Source organism: Condylura cristata, unplaced genomic scaffold (genome assembly GCF_000260355.1).
Source record: "Condylura cristata isolate star-nosed mole 26May11 unplaced genomic scaffold, ConCri1.0 scaffold00007, whole genome shotgun sequence".
NCBI classification, from domain to species: Eukaryota; Metazoa; Chordata; class Mammalia; order Eulipotyphla; family Talpidae; genus Condylura; species Condylura cristata.
The window spans coordinates 21788434-21807572 of NW_004567108.1; the positions used below are offsets into that span (position 1 = coordinate 21788434).

At 40.0% G+C, this 19139-nt stretch overlaps 1 protein-coding gene across 1 annotated transcript in view; it reads left to right on the plus strand.

Moving 5' to 3' along the window:
• Positions 1 to 12607, plus strand: part of LIX1 (Lix1 homolog (chicken)) — a 48284-nt gene extending 35677 nt beyond the window's left edge. Inside the window, exons 3-6 of the mRNA XM_004678117.2 lie at positions 850 to 990; positions 3812 to 3907; positions 9897 to 9974; positions 11791 to 12607. Of these exons, the coding sequence (XP_004678174.1) occupies positions 850 to 990; positions 3812 to 3907; positions 9897 to 9974; positions 11791 to 12078 (603 nt within the window). The 3' untranslated portion in view covers positions 12079 to 12607. The remainder of the gene's footprint in view (positions 1 to 849; positions 991 to 3811; positions 3908 to 9896; positions 9975 to 11790) is intronic.
• The last annotated feature ends 6532 nt before the right edge of the window (positions 12608 to 19139 follow it).

The window sequence follows — 19139 nt, forward strand, 5'->3', positions numbered from 1 at the left end:
CAGGCTAGGAGGATGGAGAGCAAGAGGACATTTGGGATAAATGAACTCTCTTATGGACTACTAGTCATAGGTTGCCCATGGCTACTAACTTCAGGAAGGTCAAGGGAAGCAGTTACCACCCAAACCACATAGAATGAAAGCAAAAAAAGAACAAAGGTGGTCCTCAAGAAAATAAAGGGGTTGTAGCTAGAAAACAGGTGAGGGATAAATACTGGAAATACAAAAACAACAGGTTTTGGCAGTATTATCTTCCTTCTATCCTGGAGGTAAAAAAGTTTAAGGCTAGCACATTTTCATAGAGCTGCTACATAGAGTGTCCTCAGTGCTTATCTATGTTAACTGATTGAGTTCATTCTTACTACTATTAATCCCATACTGAGGGTGAAATTGAGGCACAGAAATCTAACTCGCCAGAGCTGAAATTTGAATCCAAGCAGTGACTTCAGAAACTGTATTCTCAATTACTGAATTAAAAGAATCGCCATTTTTCTTTTTTACTTACATTTTTTCCTTCTGAAGTAAGGATTCGAGGAAGGCCCTTATAACCTGTTACACAACAATGGGCATTGTTTTATTATTATGTACTAACCAAATATGCAAAACCTTTGGTGCATAGTAGACATTCCAAGGCAGTGATAGGAGACATAAAGCATTGGAAGACCAAGACCGTTGCATGGGTTCTGGCGTTGAACAAAAATCTGCATGATTTTCAGGAGATTAGCAGTGGGCATGAAAGAAAAGGTGCAGACAACAAATGTGTGAATAGAATGTCGAGAGGCCCACTGAATCAGGGATGAAGTGGTGAGATGCTGAATCTTTTAATGACTCCTTTCTCCTTCCCTTCTCAAGTGCTGCTTAAGTAGAGCTGAGGCCAGACGTGATGCAGCTAAAGTGGCTCTAATCAACTCCCTCTTCAATGAGCTGCCCTCCCGCAGGATCACCAAGGAATTCATTATGGAGAGTGTACAGGAAGCCGTTGCCTCCACCAGCGTAAGTGCCCACCAGGGAAGTGGGGAGCTGGCTACACTGAAAGTACTGAGGTGTTTGGCTCTTGGGGGATGCTGAAGTGAGAAAATTCTTTAAAAGTGTGCAGCTTTCATTATTACCCCATTAAGTTGTTAATTTCCCAGAAAAAAAAAAGAGTAATTCCATTGGAAATTATGAAATTAGAATTGGTTCCCTATACCACAATTCAGGGATATTTGTTAGCCTCCCTGGATCACAGCTAATCAAGCATTCAATCAAGGTAGATAATTTGTTATTTGCATGTTTGATGTTTCTGAAGTGCTGATTTTTTCAGGCCTTGAGAATGCTTGAGTACAGTTGAATACTGCTTTAGTCAGTGATAAACTAGCACAGTTTATCACTGGCAGCTTGATTTGTCATAAAATAATCTGAAATGCTTATTTAAGGTGTCTATTCCTGGGGCCTCCCTGGGGTTAAAGTGTCAGCACTATCGAGCCATCACTAGACAATAAGGCCAGCCTGAGTTCTATTCCCAGCCAGGGAGTTGACCCAGATGGCACAGCAGACCTCTCCTGTCTCACCTGCTGCTCTCCTCAGCAGTGTATTTCAGTCAATCTGCCTGTTCTGCTCCCCACTCTGTCTCTGGTGAATCCTCTCACCCCCCTGCACCTCTAGCCTACACTCTAGTCCTTATATGCACAAATAAATAAATCACAATAAATATTTTTTAAAGTCCATATATTCCTAAGTCATTTTGGGGTTCTGCAATTTGTATTTTTAAGGAAACTCTCACTGCTGAGATGGGAAAAGTTACATGCCCATTATTTGTTAGTGATCAGAATTATCATGTTTAATAGAAATCATTTCTTTCAGAGGCCTCTGGAAATTGCTGTAACAGTTTTAATTAAATGCCAACTGTTAAAGACCAAAAATGCATGTCTTGGAAATTTAGCTGGGATGTTCACTGAGCAATCCAGAATGGATGATTCACCCCTGAATTATTTTGCCTTCCTGACCATCGTTGCCTCCAAATTATAAACCATGGAGGTCCTCACCTATGACAGGTATCTCCCTGCAGGTCCTCCAAGGGCAATAATTTGGCCTCAACAAAGGTATTAGCCATCTCCTGAACTCCCTGCTAGCATGGAGAAACCCTCTCTGAGATTTTCTTTCTCTAATTCCTCTAAACTGACTGGAAAGGTTTTGTCTTTCCCGTGAAGCTCCTGATCATGAAGGGACGTCACAGTAGCTGTGGAATTTAGCTCCTTTCCCTCTCATTAAGGCTTGTCATATAGAGAGATGAGGGAGGGGGCAGGGGACAGGAAATGGTGGACCTGGCAGGGCAATGGCAGGGAACTCTGTTCTCTATCTGCTCTGAGGTTGAAAGGAAGCCTTTATGTTCTCAGTATGTATATTTGAAGGGCTTTTGAGGAAGAGAAGTTAAGAAAATGATGCCTGATTTATATGTGTGGAATTTACTCAGCAGTAGGGAGGGGCCTTCAGTGTAAATGTAATTTATCATTTTTTCATAGAAATTTCTAAGGAAAGAGAATATATATGGTTTGCAGGCTTCTGGATGGATTTCCTGTGGGATATTTTAAAAGCCAACATAAATATTTCAGCAGCAGTGTGTTAATGTTATTGCATTCAAAAGTTATAAATTTGCTGCTATCTGATGCTGGCAGTTGTTAGTTCAGTCTCACAAAACCACTGCCCACCTTCCCAGGAATTCAGGACCGTGGGATTTTGAAGGCAGGCCCCAAGCCCATTCCAAAGCTTGTGTTAGCACTTATACCACCAGTCCCCCTAACCACACCCAGCCACCTTGTTTCCTAAAGATTGAAAGGTCTAGAAATGAAAAAAAAGTACATAAACAAAGAACTCTGTCTCCAGGCCAACACCAGCATCTTATGAAAAGCTTCCATTAAGAATCATGGTAGTAAAATGTAAATGGTACCCATTTCTCTTCCTGTCAGTTATAGCATCTCGCCTGGTTATTATCAGAACCCAAGGCAGCAGCATCAAAATTTCAGTTGTGGATGAAAATGATCTCTCCAGGCAACCACTTAAACATCATTGCCACCAACAAATTCCCTGTACAAAGTTATAGGAGTTTTAGCCCTGGAAAAATTATCCTTTCAGCAAATATACAATCAGTTTCCATTTTAATCAAAAGCTAGAATTCATTTGATTACAAAATCCTCCTTATTCTGCATATTCTGAAGATTAAAAGGATTTTATCCTACATCAGCTGGGATTTTGAATATAGAATGTGCCCTGGAAGACTTAGGGCAGTAATAGGAGGCTGGCTCTGGGGCCAGAGGATTAATTTGTTGTTTTTCTTACTTATATATATTTTACACCATTGTTCATTTCTTAAACAGTATTTGCTTTCTTTTCTCAGGTGTAGTCCACATAGAATTTCTACCACCATTTCATGCCTGCACCATCCTCTGCTCTTCCCTCTGGCATTCCTACCTGTCTCCCCCCTGCCCCCCCCCCCCGCCCCGGCAGAATGTCTCTGGTTAATAGTTGTTCGTTTACTTTTGCTGTGCTTTTTATAATTCCCCCCCCCATACCTGCCTTACTTGGTTTCCTATACTCCTATAAGTACAATCATCTGATATTTTTCTTTTTCCTTCTGACTTATTTCACTGAGCATAATTCCTTCCAGTTCCACTCATGTTGCTGAGAATGGCATGAGTTTATCTTTTTTGATTGCTGGATAGTATTCCATTGTGTGTATATGCTACATCTTGATCCAACCCAAATGCACAGGATTAATTTGTGACATCCCAAAGAAGAGGCGGAGACATCTGAAACGCTTCTCTGTTCTCCTTCACAGGGCACTTTAGATGACGCTGATGACCCCAGTACGAGCATTGGAGCTTATCACTACATGTTGGAGTCTAACATGGGGAAGACCATGCTGGAATTCCAGGTACCGGAATTGCCATCATTGAGTTACTTGCTCACACGGCCCAGAAGCCCTGGAGAAGCCACTGTGATCACTAATACCTCCTACCTAAAATCCTCCCTAGTTTTATTGGTTTGTTTTTGTCGTTCTCATTAACTCTGTTAGATGTCAGTAGTCTGCTCTATTTCAGTCTCACCACAACAGTACAACACAAACAAGGCACAGTTTTTCTTTTTGTTAAAGGAAGTTAAGATACCCTCTGGTGGATATTCTCACCATCCATACCTCTGGCCTGTACCTGAGTTCTATGTAAAAACAAATAATTTTTTTTTTTTTTTCAGAAAGACTTTCATGGCCTCCCTGGTGGCACAAAGAGGTTAAGTACAGCACTTTGAAGCTACCCACAGCCACTGCAGCATGAGTTTGATCCCCAGTCAGGGAGGTGACCCACATGGTGCTCCCCTCAATAGTGTTTTTCAGTCACTGCTCCCCTCAATAGTGTTTTTCAGTCAATATGTCCATCCTGCTCCTTACTCTTTCTCTGGTAAATCCTCTCATCTCTGCACCTCTAGCCTACTCTAGCTCTTGTATGTATAAAAAATAAAATAAATCTTTAAAAAGAAAAAAGACTTTAAAAAATTAAGAATCTTAGATTGATAAGGGACATCACCATCTTATGACCCTATAACATTTTACCAGCTTTTCAGTACAGTGCTCACTGAAAGCAAATCAGTTTGAAATGTTGGTTGTAACTGCTTGAGTCTCAGTTTTTAGAAATCACTAATAAAAGTTTGCTGCCACATATCTTAAACAATGCCCCTGTCATTTCTGGCATTTTTATTAAACAAGATCTGCCATTTCCTGTCATTAACTAGATAAAAAAATATTGGAAACTTGTAAACAATTTTCATTCAGTGCTGTCCAGCAATGATCAAGCTAAGGAATGGAATTACCTATTATTTCCAAGTAAAGAATTATATTAATAACAATACAAATAACAGGGTTGACACTTGTTGGATGCTTACTTTGTCTGGCATTGGATTAAGCAGCTAGCAAATTTAACCCTCATAAAAAGCATCTCAGTATTTTCTATCCCCCTGTCATTATTGAAAGATGTGTGACATGTCTCAGCAAACAGTAGAGCCAGTGTTCAGGCAAACTGACAGTTTATGTGCTGATTATTCTAGATTGAACAGGGAAACAAAAATTCAATAGTGTATAGGCTGGAAGTGTGTGTTACTTTAAAGAACTTGAATGGAATGGAATGTCCATATACATAGAATATCCATATACATGTAGGAATCACTATGCAGTGTTAAAAAGAATAGATTTTACTCTCATATTTATATTTTTTAGGTTTAATTCCAAGAAGCAATAGAGATGCAAAGTTTTATGGACAAAATTGATCATCACAGGTATTTTTCAATAGTGATAGAGCTGAGCTCTGAAGCCACCAACTTTCAAATACCTTCTTTCATATATTTCAAATTATTTTCTTACAGTTGCATAAGTACTTCTCAGGTAGATCTGTCTTTCCTGCCCATTTTAATAAATCAGCATTTTTATGTATCAGTTGATTGAAGCAAAAATACTCTTTGTTCACCCTGTTGGGGAAGATCTCTGCCAAGTAGGGATTTCCTTAAGTGGCCAAGATCTCATTGATCTTTGAGATCTGGCTTTGGAAGAGAACAGATAGTCTAAAATCTGGGGGTTTAGCCTGGGTATATTCCTCACTTCTAAATCTGTTTCTTTGTACGCAAATCTGGGAGAATAATTGCTGTGCACCATCTCCAAGTTCCATGCTAAGGATTAAATAGCACAATAAGAAAGAGTCCAGAACATTTCCTAGCATATGGTTAATGCTCAGTGACAGTTAACTACTGTTGTATATACTTCTGAAGTAGGACTGCTTTACTTGAAATGACAGAGGCTACTGATGAATTCCCTTGAAACTTTATGTAACCCAAAGGCTTCAGATGAGCTGAAGGGTAGCCCCCAGCACTGAAACTTTCAAGGCCCCTAGTGTGTAATAAAAGGGTGAAACGATGACTTTACTTCATCTCCTGGCCCCATAACAAGCAAAAGCCAGAGAAAAAAGTAAAAGGAAGGAATATGGTACAAAAGAACACAAACTTTAAAAAGTCAAATAGATCCACATTTGAAGTCTGCTCTTAACACTTGTGAAATTAAACATTCTGAGACTCAGTTTTCCCATCTTCCAAATAAGAATCATAATGCCCATTGTTTAGGATTTTTGTGGGGATTACATAATAGGACATTGATGTGCCTAGTATAATGATTTTCCCCAAGGAAAAATCTCATTTATTCCTCTACTCTCTAACCTTATGGGGGGAAAATGTACATCAAAAAACTATACAATGAATGTAGCTTGCCCTGCCCCAGTACAAAGTACCTTATATATTATTTCATATTTATTTTCAGAAAGTCAGGATTGATAGTTGAATGTGATTGAGTTAGTCTGCCAAAGATGGGGGACGCAAGATTAAAAAAAAAAATTCTTAAAATTCCTTCCAAATACTATGAAAGGCTCTACTCAACCACCTTTTAGTAATACTTTAATTGCCTCGCCATGGGTTACATGTTTTCTGTGTGGTCTACGTGGTAAGGTATTTAAATACATGAAATAATAATTTGAATCATACCATGGAAATACTTCATACGTTTTCATAAAGGGGGCTGGGTGTAGGCAGGGAACAAAAGAAGAGAAAGATGTGAAGGTAGGGAAAATGCAAACTCCAGTCCCCCAGTAGGGATGCTGGCAACCCTGAGGGGGCCACTAAGCACATCCTTTTCCCTCTGCCAGTTCTATGTCACCTGCTGGGTCCAGGCACATTCTTTGTTGGGCTGGGTTAAATGTGTCAGCTTGTGCCTGCACAGAATGGGAAGTGACCACAGACCTGGGCTGTGTGCAGCTGACAGCGAGTCAGTACCCCTGGTGGGTAATAGATGTGAGTCCGTATCTAGCTATGGATGACTACACCATGTGAAAACAAGCCTGGGGTCTCTTGGCTACCACAGGCTTTCCAGGGGGTAGCCAAGGAGGCAGCACTCAGAGGAGATGTGATGGGCCTCTGCTTACCTTCACTTCGTGGGAGGGAAGCTGGGGCCTGTTTTGAGGTAGACCTACCATAGGGAAAGCTGCCTGATGTCTGGGGGGATGGGTGGCGACAGCCACTGGGTCTCGTCAAGGTCAGATTGGAGGCAGACTTTGACTGGAGCTGGTTAATATATTTATTCTGAAGCCTAATGCAATCCCAGGAAAAGTTGTTTATTTACATCTTTGCTAAATTCTCCAGGTTGTCTTTTAAAACCTCATCTCATAAACAAGTTTCCCCTTAAATCCATTCTCTTGGGTGGGGAGATGGTGCCCACCTGTTTTTCAAGTTCTCCATTTACAGTGTTTGTTTTTCTTATTTCTGATGAATCACAGAACCAAGCAGTCTCCAGACATAGTTCCAGAGAGAAGGCAGTGTGCATTTTCTCCCCAGAAAGTAGCTCAAATCCAAACATTGTTTCTAATAAGAAGCCATACCAGGAAGTTGGGGCCAGAGCTCTGTTGCTGGTCTAAGTGGAATGAATGACTAAGTGAACTAAGAAAGTACAATGAAAGCTGCAACTGCAGTTTTCCCTGCAGCAAAAGTAAATACAAGCTGATTTTTTTCCCTTCAATTTTAAATGTACTTGGCTGACCAGGGACCAGCCACATAAAATTTGCAGGATTCACTGCAAAACGAAAATGCAGGTCTTTTGTTCAAAACTCACTAAGAATTTCAAGACAGTAGAGAATTAAACCAAGCTCTGTCCTGGCCCTGTGTGACCTGCCTCAGAGCCAGGAGAAGGCATGGATTAGGGTGAGGAGAGCAGGATTTCACCTTGAGGGTATCGATCAACTCAGTAATCAAGACAACAATTATTTAAAAAAAAAAAAAGATTTATTTATGCATACAAGAGCCTGGGTGTAGGCTAGAAGTGCAGGGGGTAAGATGATTCATCACAGACAGAGTGCAGAGCAGAATAGGCAGGCAGATCTACTGAAACACACTGCTGAAGGGAGCAGCGGGCAGGTCAGGAGAGGTCTGCTGTGCCATGTGGGTCAGCTCCCAGGCTAAGGATCAAACTCGGTGCTGCAGTGGCTGTGGATTGCTTCATAGAATTGAGACTTGACTCCTTAGGTTACTAGGGAGGCCCAAGACAACTACTATTCTAATGAAATATTTTAACAACTCCAATTTAACACACAAAAATTCATGGCAAACTCAAAAAATTAAGTAAAAATATTTTAAAATAGAAGACCCCCAAATTGCATGACTCACTTTAAATCTTACCTCACTTACCTCACCCTAGTTCTGACCCAATCTCCATACTAGATCAGCTTCTTGCTTTTCTGTCAGCACAATCAGACTCCCTAGGCTTCCAGGTCAACCCATATAACCACCAACACAGCACAGAGATCTCAGGAGCAGCAAACACACTTCCTTTAAGTGACAGGGCTGCTGAGTAGAAACAAGACTGTAAAGCCAGGTGATGAGGAATCTTGGGGAAAGCAGGCAGGACCCCCTTCCTGAGGCCTGCAGCAGCCCTCTCTTTGCCAGACTGCATGAGGCATGGATTTCTGATTGAACTGGTGAGAAGCACACTAGGATTTCCTCAGACTGAGCCCAGGCTCAGACAGCTTTAGGGAGATATGAACGTCGTGGATTTGGGCTTATGAAGGGAGAAAATGGAGTCAGACAGGAAGTATATGGAAATATTTCAGTACACTTTACATAATGATGACTAGATGAGCATTGACAGAGGAAGGCAAGAACTAGATCAGGATATAATGTAAGAAGATGGGAAACAGGTCATCTTCCCGTGGGTATTTTAGGAGCAAAATACCTGAAAGCAACATAGAGCAAGAAGCAGCTTTGCTATTGCAGAAGGAAAAAATGCTCAGTGATGGGATAAAATTTAGACAAACTGGAGAGTGAGGAAGATGTGCACATTATGTACATTTGAGAGATACCAGGGAAAAACATTAACTCCCCAAGGTGGTTTAGAATTAAGATTAAATACCAATTGATAGGGAAAGGGGAGGAGACTGTAGGTCTTGTGGAAAGAGTAAATTATTTTTAAGAAAGATGAATGGGGTTCCCTCGTGGCACAAGGTTTAGAGTCTCAGTGCTGGCAAGAGTTGGATCCCTGGCCAGGGAGCTACCTGACATGGTGCAGCAGACTGCTCCTGTCTCGCCCACTGTTCTCCTCAGCAGTATATTTTAGTGGCCTGTATGTTCTGTTCCTCACTTTGCCTCTGGAAAAGCCTCTCACCTGCCCACACCCCAGTTCTTATATGCATAAGTTAATAAAAATAAATATTTTTTAAAAAAGCAACATGATGGTCCCTCCCTGGTGGCGCAGCGGGCTAAAGCACTGCACTACGAAGCTTAAGCCACTTCCTCATGAGTTCGATTCCCGCCTGCCCCGGAGGAGTCCACATGGCGCGGCAGACCTCTCCTGGCCCCCCATTGTTCCCTCAGCAGTGTATTTCAGTCGATCTGCCTGTTCTGTTCCCCACTCTGTCTCTGGTGAATCCTCTCACCCTCCGCATCTCTGGCCTGTACCCCAGTTCTATATGAATAAATAAATAAATCTTTAAAAAAAAAAAAGCAACATGATGAATATCCTTGCCTAGACATTGTATTATTCTCAAGGATGCTGGTATACACAGTAACTCTTAGATGTAGAACTGTTAGTGTGTGTGTGACTTTAAAGTTGAAAGAGTCTTGTCAGATATTTAGTCATTTTAGTGTGCAAGTATGGACATCAAAGGAAAGGAAGAATACTCAAGAAGCCAAGGGACACTGACCTTTGAAGTTTTAGAGTATGGCAACTTTGCCTATTCTATTCCCTTGAGATTGATGGAGATCACAGTTATGTCCCGCTCTGCTCTCACAGACATGCCGCCTTTCACATTTCTGCTATGGGACTAATGACAGGTGCTTGGGGTTTGCAGGAACTGATGACCATTTTCCAATTATTGCACTGGAATGGAAGTCTAAAAGCTCTTCGTGAAACTAAGTGTTCCCGACAGGTGAGTTTTCCATCAAGATGATCTTTCTAGATTTCCTTTTAGGCTTTTAATTCTTCACTGTTTAAGTTTGGTAACTTATTTTTTTGAGTGAAAGATGAGGAAAAAAATGTATTTATAGCAATCCAACTGAGTCCAAAGCTGATCAGATTTGTGCACTAAGAAGAATGTTGGCTGGGCATACGATTGAGTTAGATACCTGTATTGGGTGCCAGAATGGAGGTTTCCTCAGGACAGGCGTATTGGGTTGTTGGATAACTCATGACATGTTTTTTTCTATGTTTTTCAAGCAAAAATGTGTCATAAATTTTCTGACAGCCAGTTGTTTCTGCATTAAATGCTGAATCAACTCTGAATTTATCAAGCCTGCTTGGAGTCTGCTCCCTCTTCCACTCTCCAATGCAGAAACTTGAGACTATACTGCTTCTCAACTTTGTCACTAAAGAGAGGTGGTGTTGGCTATACTGGGAAGGTTTTTCTCACCTCCACCAAAATCCCTGATGGATAACAGAAGTGACAGTAAATGTGGACAAGCTGGCATTCAAACACCCCTGTGTTTTGGTTTTAGGTTTCTACTTTATTTTTCAGAGGTAAATCCTTGCTTTATTCCTTTCTTTTTAGTGACCATTCAACCCCTCTTTTGTATATTTAACAGTTTCACTACTGTTCTCAGAGATTTACCCTTCCTTTACTTACAGTGAGAGTTTGAAAGATTGTAGTTCATTTTGAGAATTTGCAAACAGGAATTTATATGAGAAACAAAGTTTCTACAAGTCACCAACATGAGGGTATATGTAAGAGCTTTCTGAGCACTGAAGCCCCAAGAGATTTCAGTTTTCCTTTGCTTAGAAAGTCCAGCTTTCAGAATGTCAAAGATGGAAAAGAAATGAGTGGCTGACAATGGTTTTGGCTATTTTTTTTTCTTTTCCTTTGATTTTATAAAAGGACTTTGAAATATGCCAGTTGGTTATAAACACTTTTCCATGATTGTTTTTAATTTGCTAAGGTCATAAATAAATACCATATGTTCTTCAAAATAAAAGTAAGCAATACATCCACTCTACATGAACTTCTTAAAATGTATCCATCAAATAGATGTACGACTCTATAATGTACTGGCAATTTTTCACCTGAGAACTGATAGGTAGTGACTAATTTTCAGTTGCTTGCAAAAAATAAGAGACAGAGGTGAAGTCTCTGTCTCTGAAGGTGGTATGAATGCCTTCAATAACAATGACACCACATTCTATACTTTGAAAGGCTTCCTGTAGTTTCTGTGAGCCTTTTGAACTCTGGACCCTCTGGCTTCTGAGTCTAATGCTAAGGTTCTTTTGACTCAAAGCTGTTTGCTTTTTGCAGTGGGCATAGTCAAATCCAACTCTGCCAAACTCCCCTCCCCCCCCCCAATAACTGCTTCTCTCTCTCTTGCCAAAGAAGAAGATGCTGGGCAGAGAGTTCAACATGCAAAGTAGAAAGTGTTATACTTATTAATATAGAAGTGCATTTCAAAGAAGGACATATTTCCTAGAAGGCCCCAACTGTCTTTGTGAACATTATTGAACCCTTCTTGGAGGCTGTTTTGACTGGAGGTGCCTGCTTTGCTGTTCCACCTTAGCCCTTCATTTCATGTGAGAAGAATGTCAGAGGATCAGAGGATTTGGTTTTGATTTTGAGGTATCTGAGAGGTTTGGTGTCAGTAAACCCAGATGAAGGGGAGGGGAGCCGCAGCAGAGGAAAGGAAGGGTAGAAGCCATGAGCGTGGGTGTTTGTTGACACACTGAAGTTCCTCTACTGACTCAGCTCTATTTTTTGGCTCCAGGAAGTCATCTCCTACTATTCCCAGTATTCTCTTGATGAAAAGATGCGCAGCCATATGGCCCTGGACTGGATCATGAAAGAGCGGGAGTCACCAGGAATCCTCTCTCAAGAGCTGCGACTGGCCCTGAGAGAGCTGGAGGAAGCCAGGAAAGCAGGACAAGAATTACGGTTCTACAAAGAAAAGAAAGAAATCCTGAGCTTGGCCCTGATGCAGATCTACAGCAATGCTGACACTTCCTCCCCTGGTGAGGACCAGCTGAGCTTCAGCGCCCTTAGTGGCTACCATTAGGAAAAGGAGGACCCAGCCGCCCCAGAGGGCAGTGCAAGCCGGACTCTGTGGTTAGGACTTTTTCCAATGAAAAAGTCATTGGAAGCTCTAATGTCTGTAGTTACCACCCAAGGGCGAACTAACTCTTCCCACCATTCCATTTATAGAGAGTAGCAGGACCCCCACTGGACCCAGCATCCACTCATGCAATTTATCCATCTTACTCTCAATAATTCCACCTCAGTCTGAAAGAATGGAAAAAGGATGGTTTGAAAGAACTTTCTCAGACGTGGCTCCATTCTAAAGGTTGACAAGTGCTTCATAGATGTTGCAAAGGAAGGGCCAGAGTAGCATGATGGCATTAAAAAAACATACTTGGGATTGAATAAACAATATAGATGTTTTAAAAACTATACAAGGATTAGAGTTTCTTTTGAAGCTTTGTAAACTGAGAGATAGATTACATCACTAGGTGTGATCCTAAATTGTAGTTGGGATTGTATTTGGATACCTCACTATCAAAGATCTTGAAATGATATAGTATGAAAATGATAATAAATGTAATGAAAATGATAATAAATGTAATGTGGCTTAAAATGGCCATTGTAATAAGAATTTTTAAAAATCTACACTCTCCCACATGAGGATAAATGACTTAGAAAAATACTCTTAATCTTACTCCACAAGAAAAATTAATTTTGTATGAGTCCTGCAATCAATTCTGTTCACTTTTAATTTACAAATAGTTGACTTGAACTGATGTGTGTTTGTTTGCCACCACAGTCATCTTTCTATAATGGAAAAAGTTACTGCCATTTTAAAGGTTAAAACTTTTTAAATCATTAGCATGTAATAATTGCTTCTACTTAACTAATTTTTCATACATTGGTGAGAAGAAATATTTAGTTGTCTTTGATGATGTTGAAGAACATAAGCAAACAGTAGCTTAAGTATAGTGCCATTATTAAGATTAAATTACTAGAATTTTCTTAAAGAGGACTAAAATATCCATTCGTTCTTGAAAATGGCTTGAGTCAATCAATTGGTTAGAAAATTAAAACTAAAAAATTAAATGCTAGCTTGTTACTGTTTACTTAAACTTTAATGATGGCTTCAGTGTCAGTTTTAAATACTCATAGTTTCCATATCTATAATATGAAAAGGATTTTTATGCATATTGTCCAATAATTCAAATTAAAGAAAACAGTTTGTTTCAATTTTAAATGAGAGTTCTTTTTAGGCCAGCTCAGACTAACTTTCCTGAAAGCTAAAACCTTTACAATTACATTAAAGGTTTTTAAACATGACAGTTTTAGCTATACATCTAAATAAGTACAAAGATAATTAATTGCCATTCCTTAAATCCCTGTGGAAATGACTGTATTCTGATATATTTGGCATTAGACTTATTAGTAGACATTTCAATTCACATTTTCCCACACTGGGAGAAAATTGAGCTATATATTTACTCTACTCGAATGTTTTGAAAAGGTAATACCCTATAGTATTATATAAATTAAAAAAAAAACACACACATTGTTTTAACAAAAATCACATTCCTCTCCATATGAAGCTAAATGTCACTTAAAAATCTTTATTATCTTATATTTTCCCCAAAGAATTAAAATCAATATTTGTAAGTTGAATAAATGTTAAAATTAAGGAAACTTTCTATTTGAAGTATTTTTTTCAGTCATTACTCTTTACAATATCATTTTGAAAAAGCCACATTTTCACATGCTGGGTGTGATAAATGTGCATGCACCTTTACTGCATTTGTAGCCTTTGACATCACCATGACAACATGTCAAGGAATAAGCTGGGCAAATGTCAAGTTTACTCCCTATAATTGTAAAATTGTGCCCATTCTGATAAAAGAGATTTTCTTTTGGTCACAATTGTTTTTTCCCAGCTAGTCAATACTGCCCACTTTCCTGGAATGCTTTGGAATTCACAACAAAGATACAAAAGAGTATTTTTGCCAATCCTTGTCCATTTGATGCTCATTTTAGCAAATAAATTTTACCTAAGACAGAAGGAGTGTTGCTATATATCACATAAATGCTTGCATTCCTAACCCAAATTAAGAGTAGAGTTGTATAGCAAAGTCTAGTCTTATTTTTCCTTTTCTATATCACGTTCTCAATAACATATTGTGTTGAAAGGGACTAGAGTGCACGATTCTCTACTTAAATAAATAGATGGACCTGTGGGTCCTAACCTTAGGACCTCTGAGAATACAATAAGAGCAGGAAAATAGAACTAACATATGCATTCAAAATGACATTTTCAAAGAGGGTGAGACCTCCCCAAAGTTTTTGGATTGCTCTATCAAGGGCCCCAGTTTTTAAACTCTTAGCTTTCAGCTCATGTTTCTATTCTCTTACACTTTCAGCAGGGATCCAGCCTAGCCCCAACATGGTCCTACACAGCCTATTTTCAGGATGTGTCATCTCCCTTACATGCAGACTTGCAGTGTATTATGACAAGAAATAGTTCAATTTTCACAACACTAAATATATCACATTGTTGTTTAAAAGTGAACCAAAAAAAAAATGCTTAACACAGTCAAGTTTGTATGAAAATATCAGAAAATTACAGATTTAATAGTCATTGTTGCTATAATGGTCAGAATTCAGTTGTCCATTGTTCAAAAACTATTAGTCTTTGATATATTTACTGTTAAATTTATTAGCCTAATTCTAGTAAGGAAAAGAATGAAACCACAAATATTTTTTAAGTGTACCTACATTAACTATGAATCTGATCAGCTAAGTGTGAGGAAAATTGAAAGAAAAGATGAAGATTTAAGAATTTCCTGCTTCTCTTGAAGCTGGAAACCATGTGGCAGTTGCCTTTACCTCTGAAATGTTTTAGAGAACTCTGCTTTATGTGATGCTATGCTTTTCTTTCTCGATAAAGGTCCAAAGAAGCCAGACTAAGAATATTTTCATTGTCATTGACTATGTTCACAGATAAACACTATTCAAGGTATTATCACTTATATACTGTAGGTATTTTTGCTTTGCCTTACAGAAATGCAAATACGAAGATTTTTCTATGGTGTCCTTCCTATCAAATAGTAAATATTAAGATTCTTTTTAGCCAGCATTCCAAGAAAAGTGTTTCCTCTACCACAATGACCTGGCTGAATACTAGAAATGCCTAAGGAGCTTTATAAAATCCTGTGTGTAGACTGCACCCAGACCAAAGAAGTTAGATTTTCTAGAAGTGGGGCCCAAGCATCAAGATTTTTGGAAATTCCCCAAGTCGTTCCAATGTACAATAAGGTTGAGAAACCACTGTTCTCCCAGGAAGTTCTGGCTCAGAGGCAAGGGCCAAATACATGGAAATTGTCACTCCACTTACCCTTAGCCCGAGATTCAGACTCTTCTGAAGTTGGCAGGAGCAAACCCTTTTGCTTAAGAGGGACAAGAGGCTCTCTTGGAGCCCAGTAGTAATACAAGATGGTGAGAGCACACATATATTGCCCTTAACTTAGCAGGGCAGCCAGATACTTAGATACTTCCCCAGCTTTCCTTTTTTTTTTTTTTTAAAAAAATAAGATAATAGTTTATTTTTACATCATTTTGAGCATTTTTTCATCTCAGTTGTTCCCTCAGCTTTCTTAAATACAATGCATGACCTATTTGTATCAGAAACTCCTTGCCTATTTGTTTAAAGATGCAAGTTCCTGGACCACACCCCAGATCTGCTGACAAAATTCTGGAAAAGGGTCTGGAATTTCACCAGGTGTTTCTGATCACACTTACATTTGAGCTCTTTTAGCCTAATGCTACTTAACACATTCTTTACTAAGCAACACCGCCCCAGGCCTTTTGATATAACAAGCATCTTATGGGTGGCACAGAAAGGAATAAAGGAGAGAGGGGAGGGTTGCCACACTCCCTCCACCCCACCAAGAAAGCTAGAGAGTAGCAAATCAGGTAGAGATAAGACTATGTTGTTTTATTTTGTTTTGTTTTTCCCAAAGAGCAAATCCCCCTGTTATCACATTGATCCCAGTGTTTGGAATTTTATTTTTCAATTTTGACTTAAAGTATTTCTCACAGTTTTTATTTTTTGTTTTTTAAAAATTTGTGTATTTATGCTTACAGAATTGGGGTACAGATCAGAGGTGTGGTGGGTGAGATCATTCACCAGAGGCAGAGTGGGGAACAGAACAGGCAGATGTTCTGAAATACACTGCTGAGAGAAGCAGTGGGCAGGTCAGGTGAGGTCTGCCACACCATGTGGGTCAGCTCCCTGGCGGGGGCTTGAACTCAAGCTGCAGTGGCTTCTGACAGCTTCATAGTGAGGTACTTTAACCCATTGCGCCACCAGGGAGAGCCCTCAGTTTTGATTTTTAATTAATGAAATTATCTTACAGTGCTGCTCATATTTGGACAGATGTAGTCCCATGTCAGCTGCAGTCCCGCAGTTCTCTCACCACCATCTCACCTGTGGACCATCGCCAATCTTTTATACTCTTCCCTACCTTGTTTGTCTCCCCTGCGATAGGCCTCAGATCTATGTTCAGCTTGCAAGTTTTGTCTTTTTCCTAACCTTGTTCAGAATTACATTTATCCCCTTGGCCAGAAACTCTGAAAAGTTCAATTGGCAAATAGTTAAAGTCACTTCTTTAAAGTGGTACTTTAAAGCCTCGTGATACTTTTCTTCCTTGGAGCAGTTGTGTGTGAGATAGGATATGCTTCTTCCTGAGAGCTGTTGATTGTTGAGCTAGTGATTGTTGGTTTCCAAGTGAAAGTCCCAGATTGCCACCTATTTATAAGGCAGTTCCCAGATTTAGCAGCGATTATGGTCCCCAAGTCTACGTGTAAGTAAGTTAGCTATTCAAACCCAAAAATGCTTTTTCCCCCCCCAAGAGTGGAATCAAGTGATGGCAAGTTTCCCAGACTGTACATAAGCAACATGATACGACAATGCTGATCTCTGGGACCTAACATGGCTCTAGGTTGTGAGTAGGGAGGGAAGAGCAGACAAGGGATGATTGTGGTTTCAGGACATGGTGTTGAAAGCCCTCCTGGGGCATATTTCTCAGTTCAAACTCAACCTCCAGACAGTCCCTTAATTTTCTCTTTGTTTCCCTGTAGATTTCACTTGCCAGGACATAACTACTCCATCCCTCATTACTTCTTAGGATCATGGTTTCTTCTACTTGGTGACTTACTGAAGAAGAGGGAAATTTTCCCTGCTTTTCCAACAAATCTTTTGACTACTTCTAAGACTTGGTATTACCAGAAACAGGAACATTCACATAACCTAATGATGGCAGCTACTGAGCCTCTCTGCAGAGTCTTTTTTCAACACTGCAGGGTCTGTGAAGGAGACACCTGCAGCTTGAAGAAAGACAGCACTAGACCTGCTGGCCATGGACCCTATCCCATTTATCCGTGTCCCTAATGTTCCCTATTCTGTAGTCTCATTGGGTACTATGTCCTATTTCCCCATTCCCAGCACTTGCCCATAGCTAGTCAGTAATTCTGGGTAATCTGGTCCAAAACTCCAAAGCAAATTGCTTAGTCTGTTCCTCTCAGGAAGGGTAAGCTAAGAAACATGGAAGGAATGTGCTGTTTTCAGCTGAGAGATGAAGTTGGAAGTGTTACATTCAGGAACCAGAATTCGACAGAGGGAGCTGACCGTAAAGAAAAGAGAGCTCTTGGTTGGGACAGGATGGATGAGTCTCTCTAGATGCAAGGAAAATATGAGAGTGAGGTACCAGGGTATATGAGAGCTGCTGACCTGAGTAGCAGGCATAAGCTCCATGATTCTTTCTCTGAGTGGATCATACACCTTACAACCACAGAAATCTTACCTTACTCATTTCAGAGCAAAATCACATTAGAGTATGCTGGAACTTTCTTAATCCAGGAGACATAATTAACTTTACACTCACCGCCACCTTCTATGTAAGGCTTCACACCAGCGAGGCACCCTTCCCAACTTAGAAATAAAACTGTGTCATGCGATTTTTTTTGCTCCTCTCCTGTTTTCTTCTCCTATGGGAGTTGTAACCACAGAGGGAAAATAAAACTCGAACTCATGCGGAACTGGCTTAAGCTTCTCAGTGCTGTGCTTTAACCCGCTGCGCCACCAGGGAGGGCCAAACTGTTTTTATTTTTTAATTAAAATTTATTTATTTATCTATAATTTACATCATTGTCCATTTTAAAACAATGTTTACCTTTTTTTTTCTCCTCAGGTATAGACCTCATAGAATTTCCTCCCCCAATTCACCTGTGCACCATCACCACAGTCTCTTGTGCTCTTTCCTTCCTCCATGTGAAACCTCTCCCAAACCCTCCCCTACTAGAACTCTTTTTTTTTTTAAAGATTTATTTATATATGCATACAGAAATGGGGTATAGGCCAGAGGCTCAGGGGCGGCCATAGGCTTCACCAGAGACAGAGTGGGGAACAGAACAGGCAGATCGACAAAGTACACTGCTGAGGGGAGCAGCGGGCGGGTCAGGAGAGGTCTGCCACACCATGTGGTCACCTCCAGGGCAGGCGGGAATCGAACTCATGCGGAAGTGTCTTTAGCTTCTCAGTGCTGTGCTTTAACCCGCTGCGCCACCAGGGAGGGCCCTAGAACTCTATTTTTAAAAGATAGAGTTTCTAACCTCAAAAGACTGTAGTCCTCTTAATATATTATATTAGCTTACCTTGGCAAGTTAATAACATGACCTGACAGTTTTTAAGACTGCTATCTTTGCCAGACATTCCTGTCACTAATTCCCTCCAGGAATGGCCCGGGGTTACTATGAGCAAAGGAAGAAAATAGTTTCTTTGGTTGGCTGAAATTGATCATTTGACTTCATACCCTACCACTGGGCCTAACACTTAATAGATAGGTTCAATGAATATTTCTTCAGTAGAAATGTATTATCGATGTCTTGGTGCTTTCTTTTCTCCTTGTTCAATGAAATAATTCACCCAGTAGACCTGGCTCTACTCTTCAGAATTATTCAGGACTCACTTGTGAGGTAGAAACACAAATCAAATCTACTGAGCAAAAGGAAATTTATTGGAGTATGATACAAGAGTCCCAGGATAGGTAG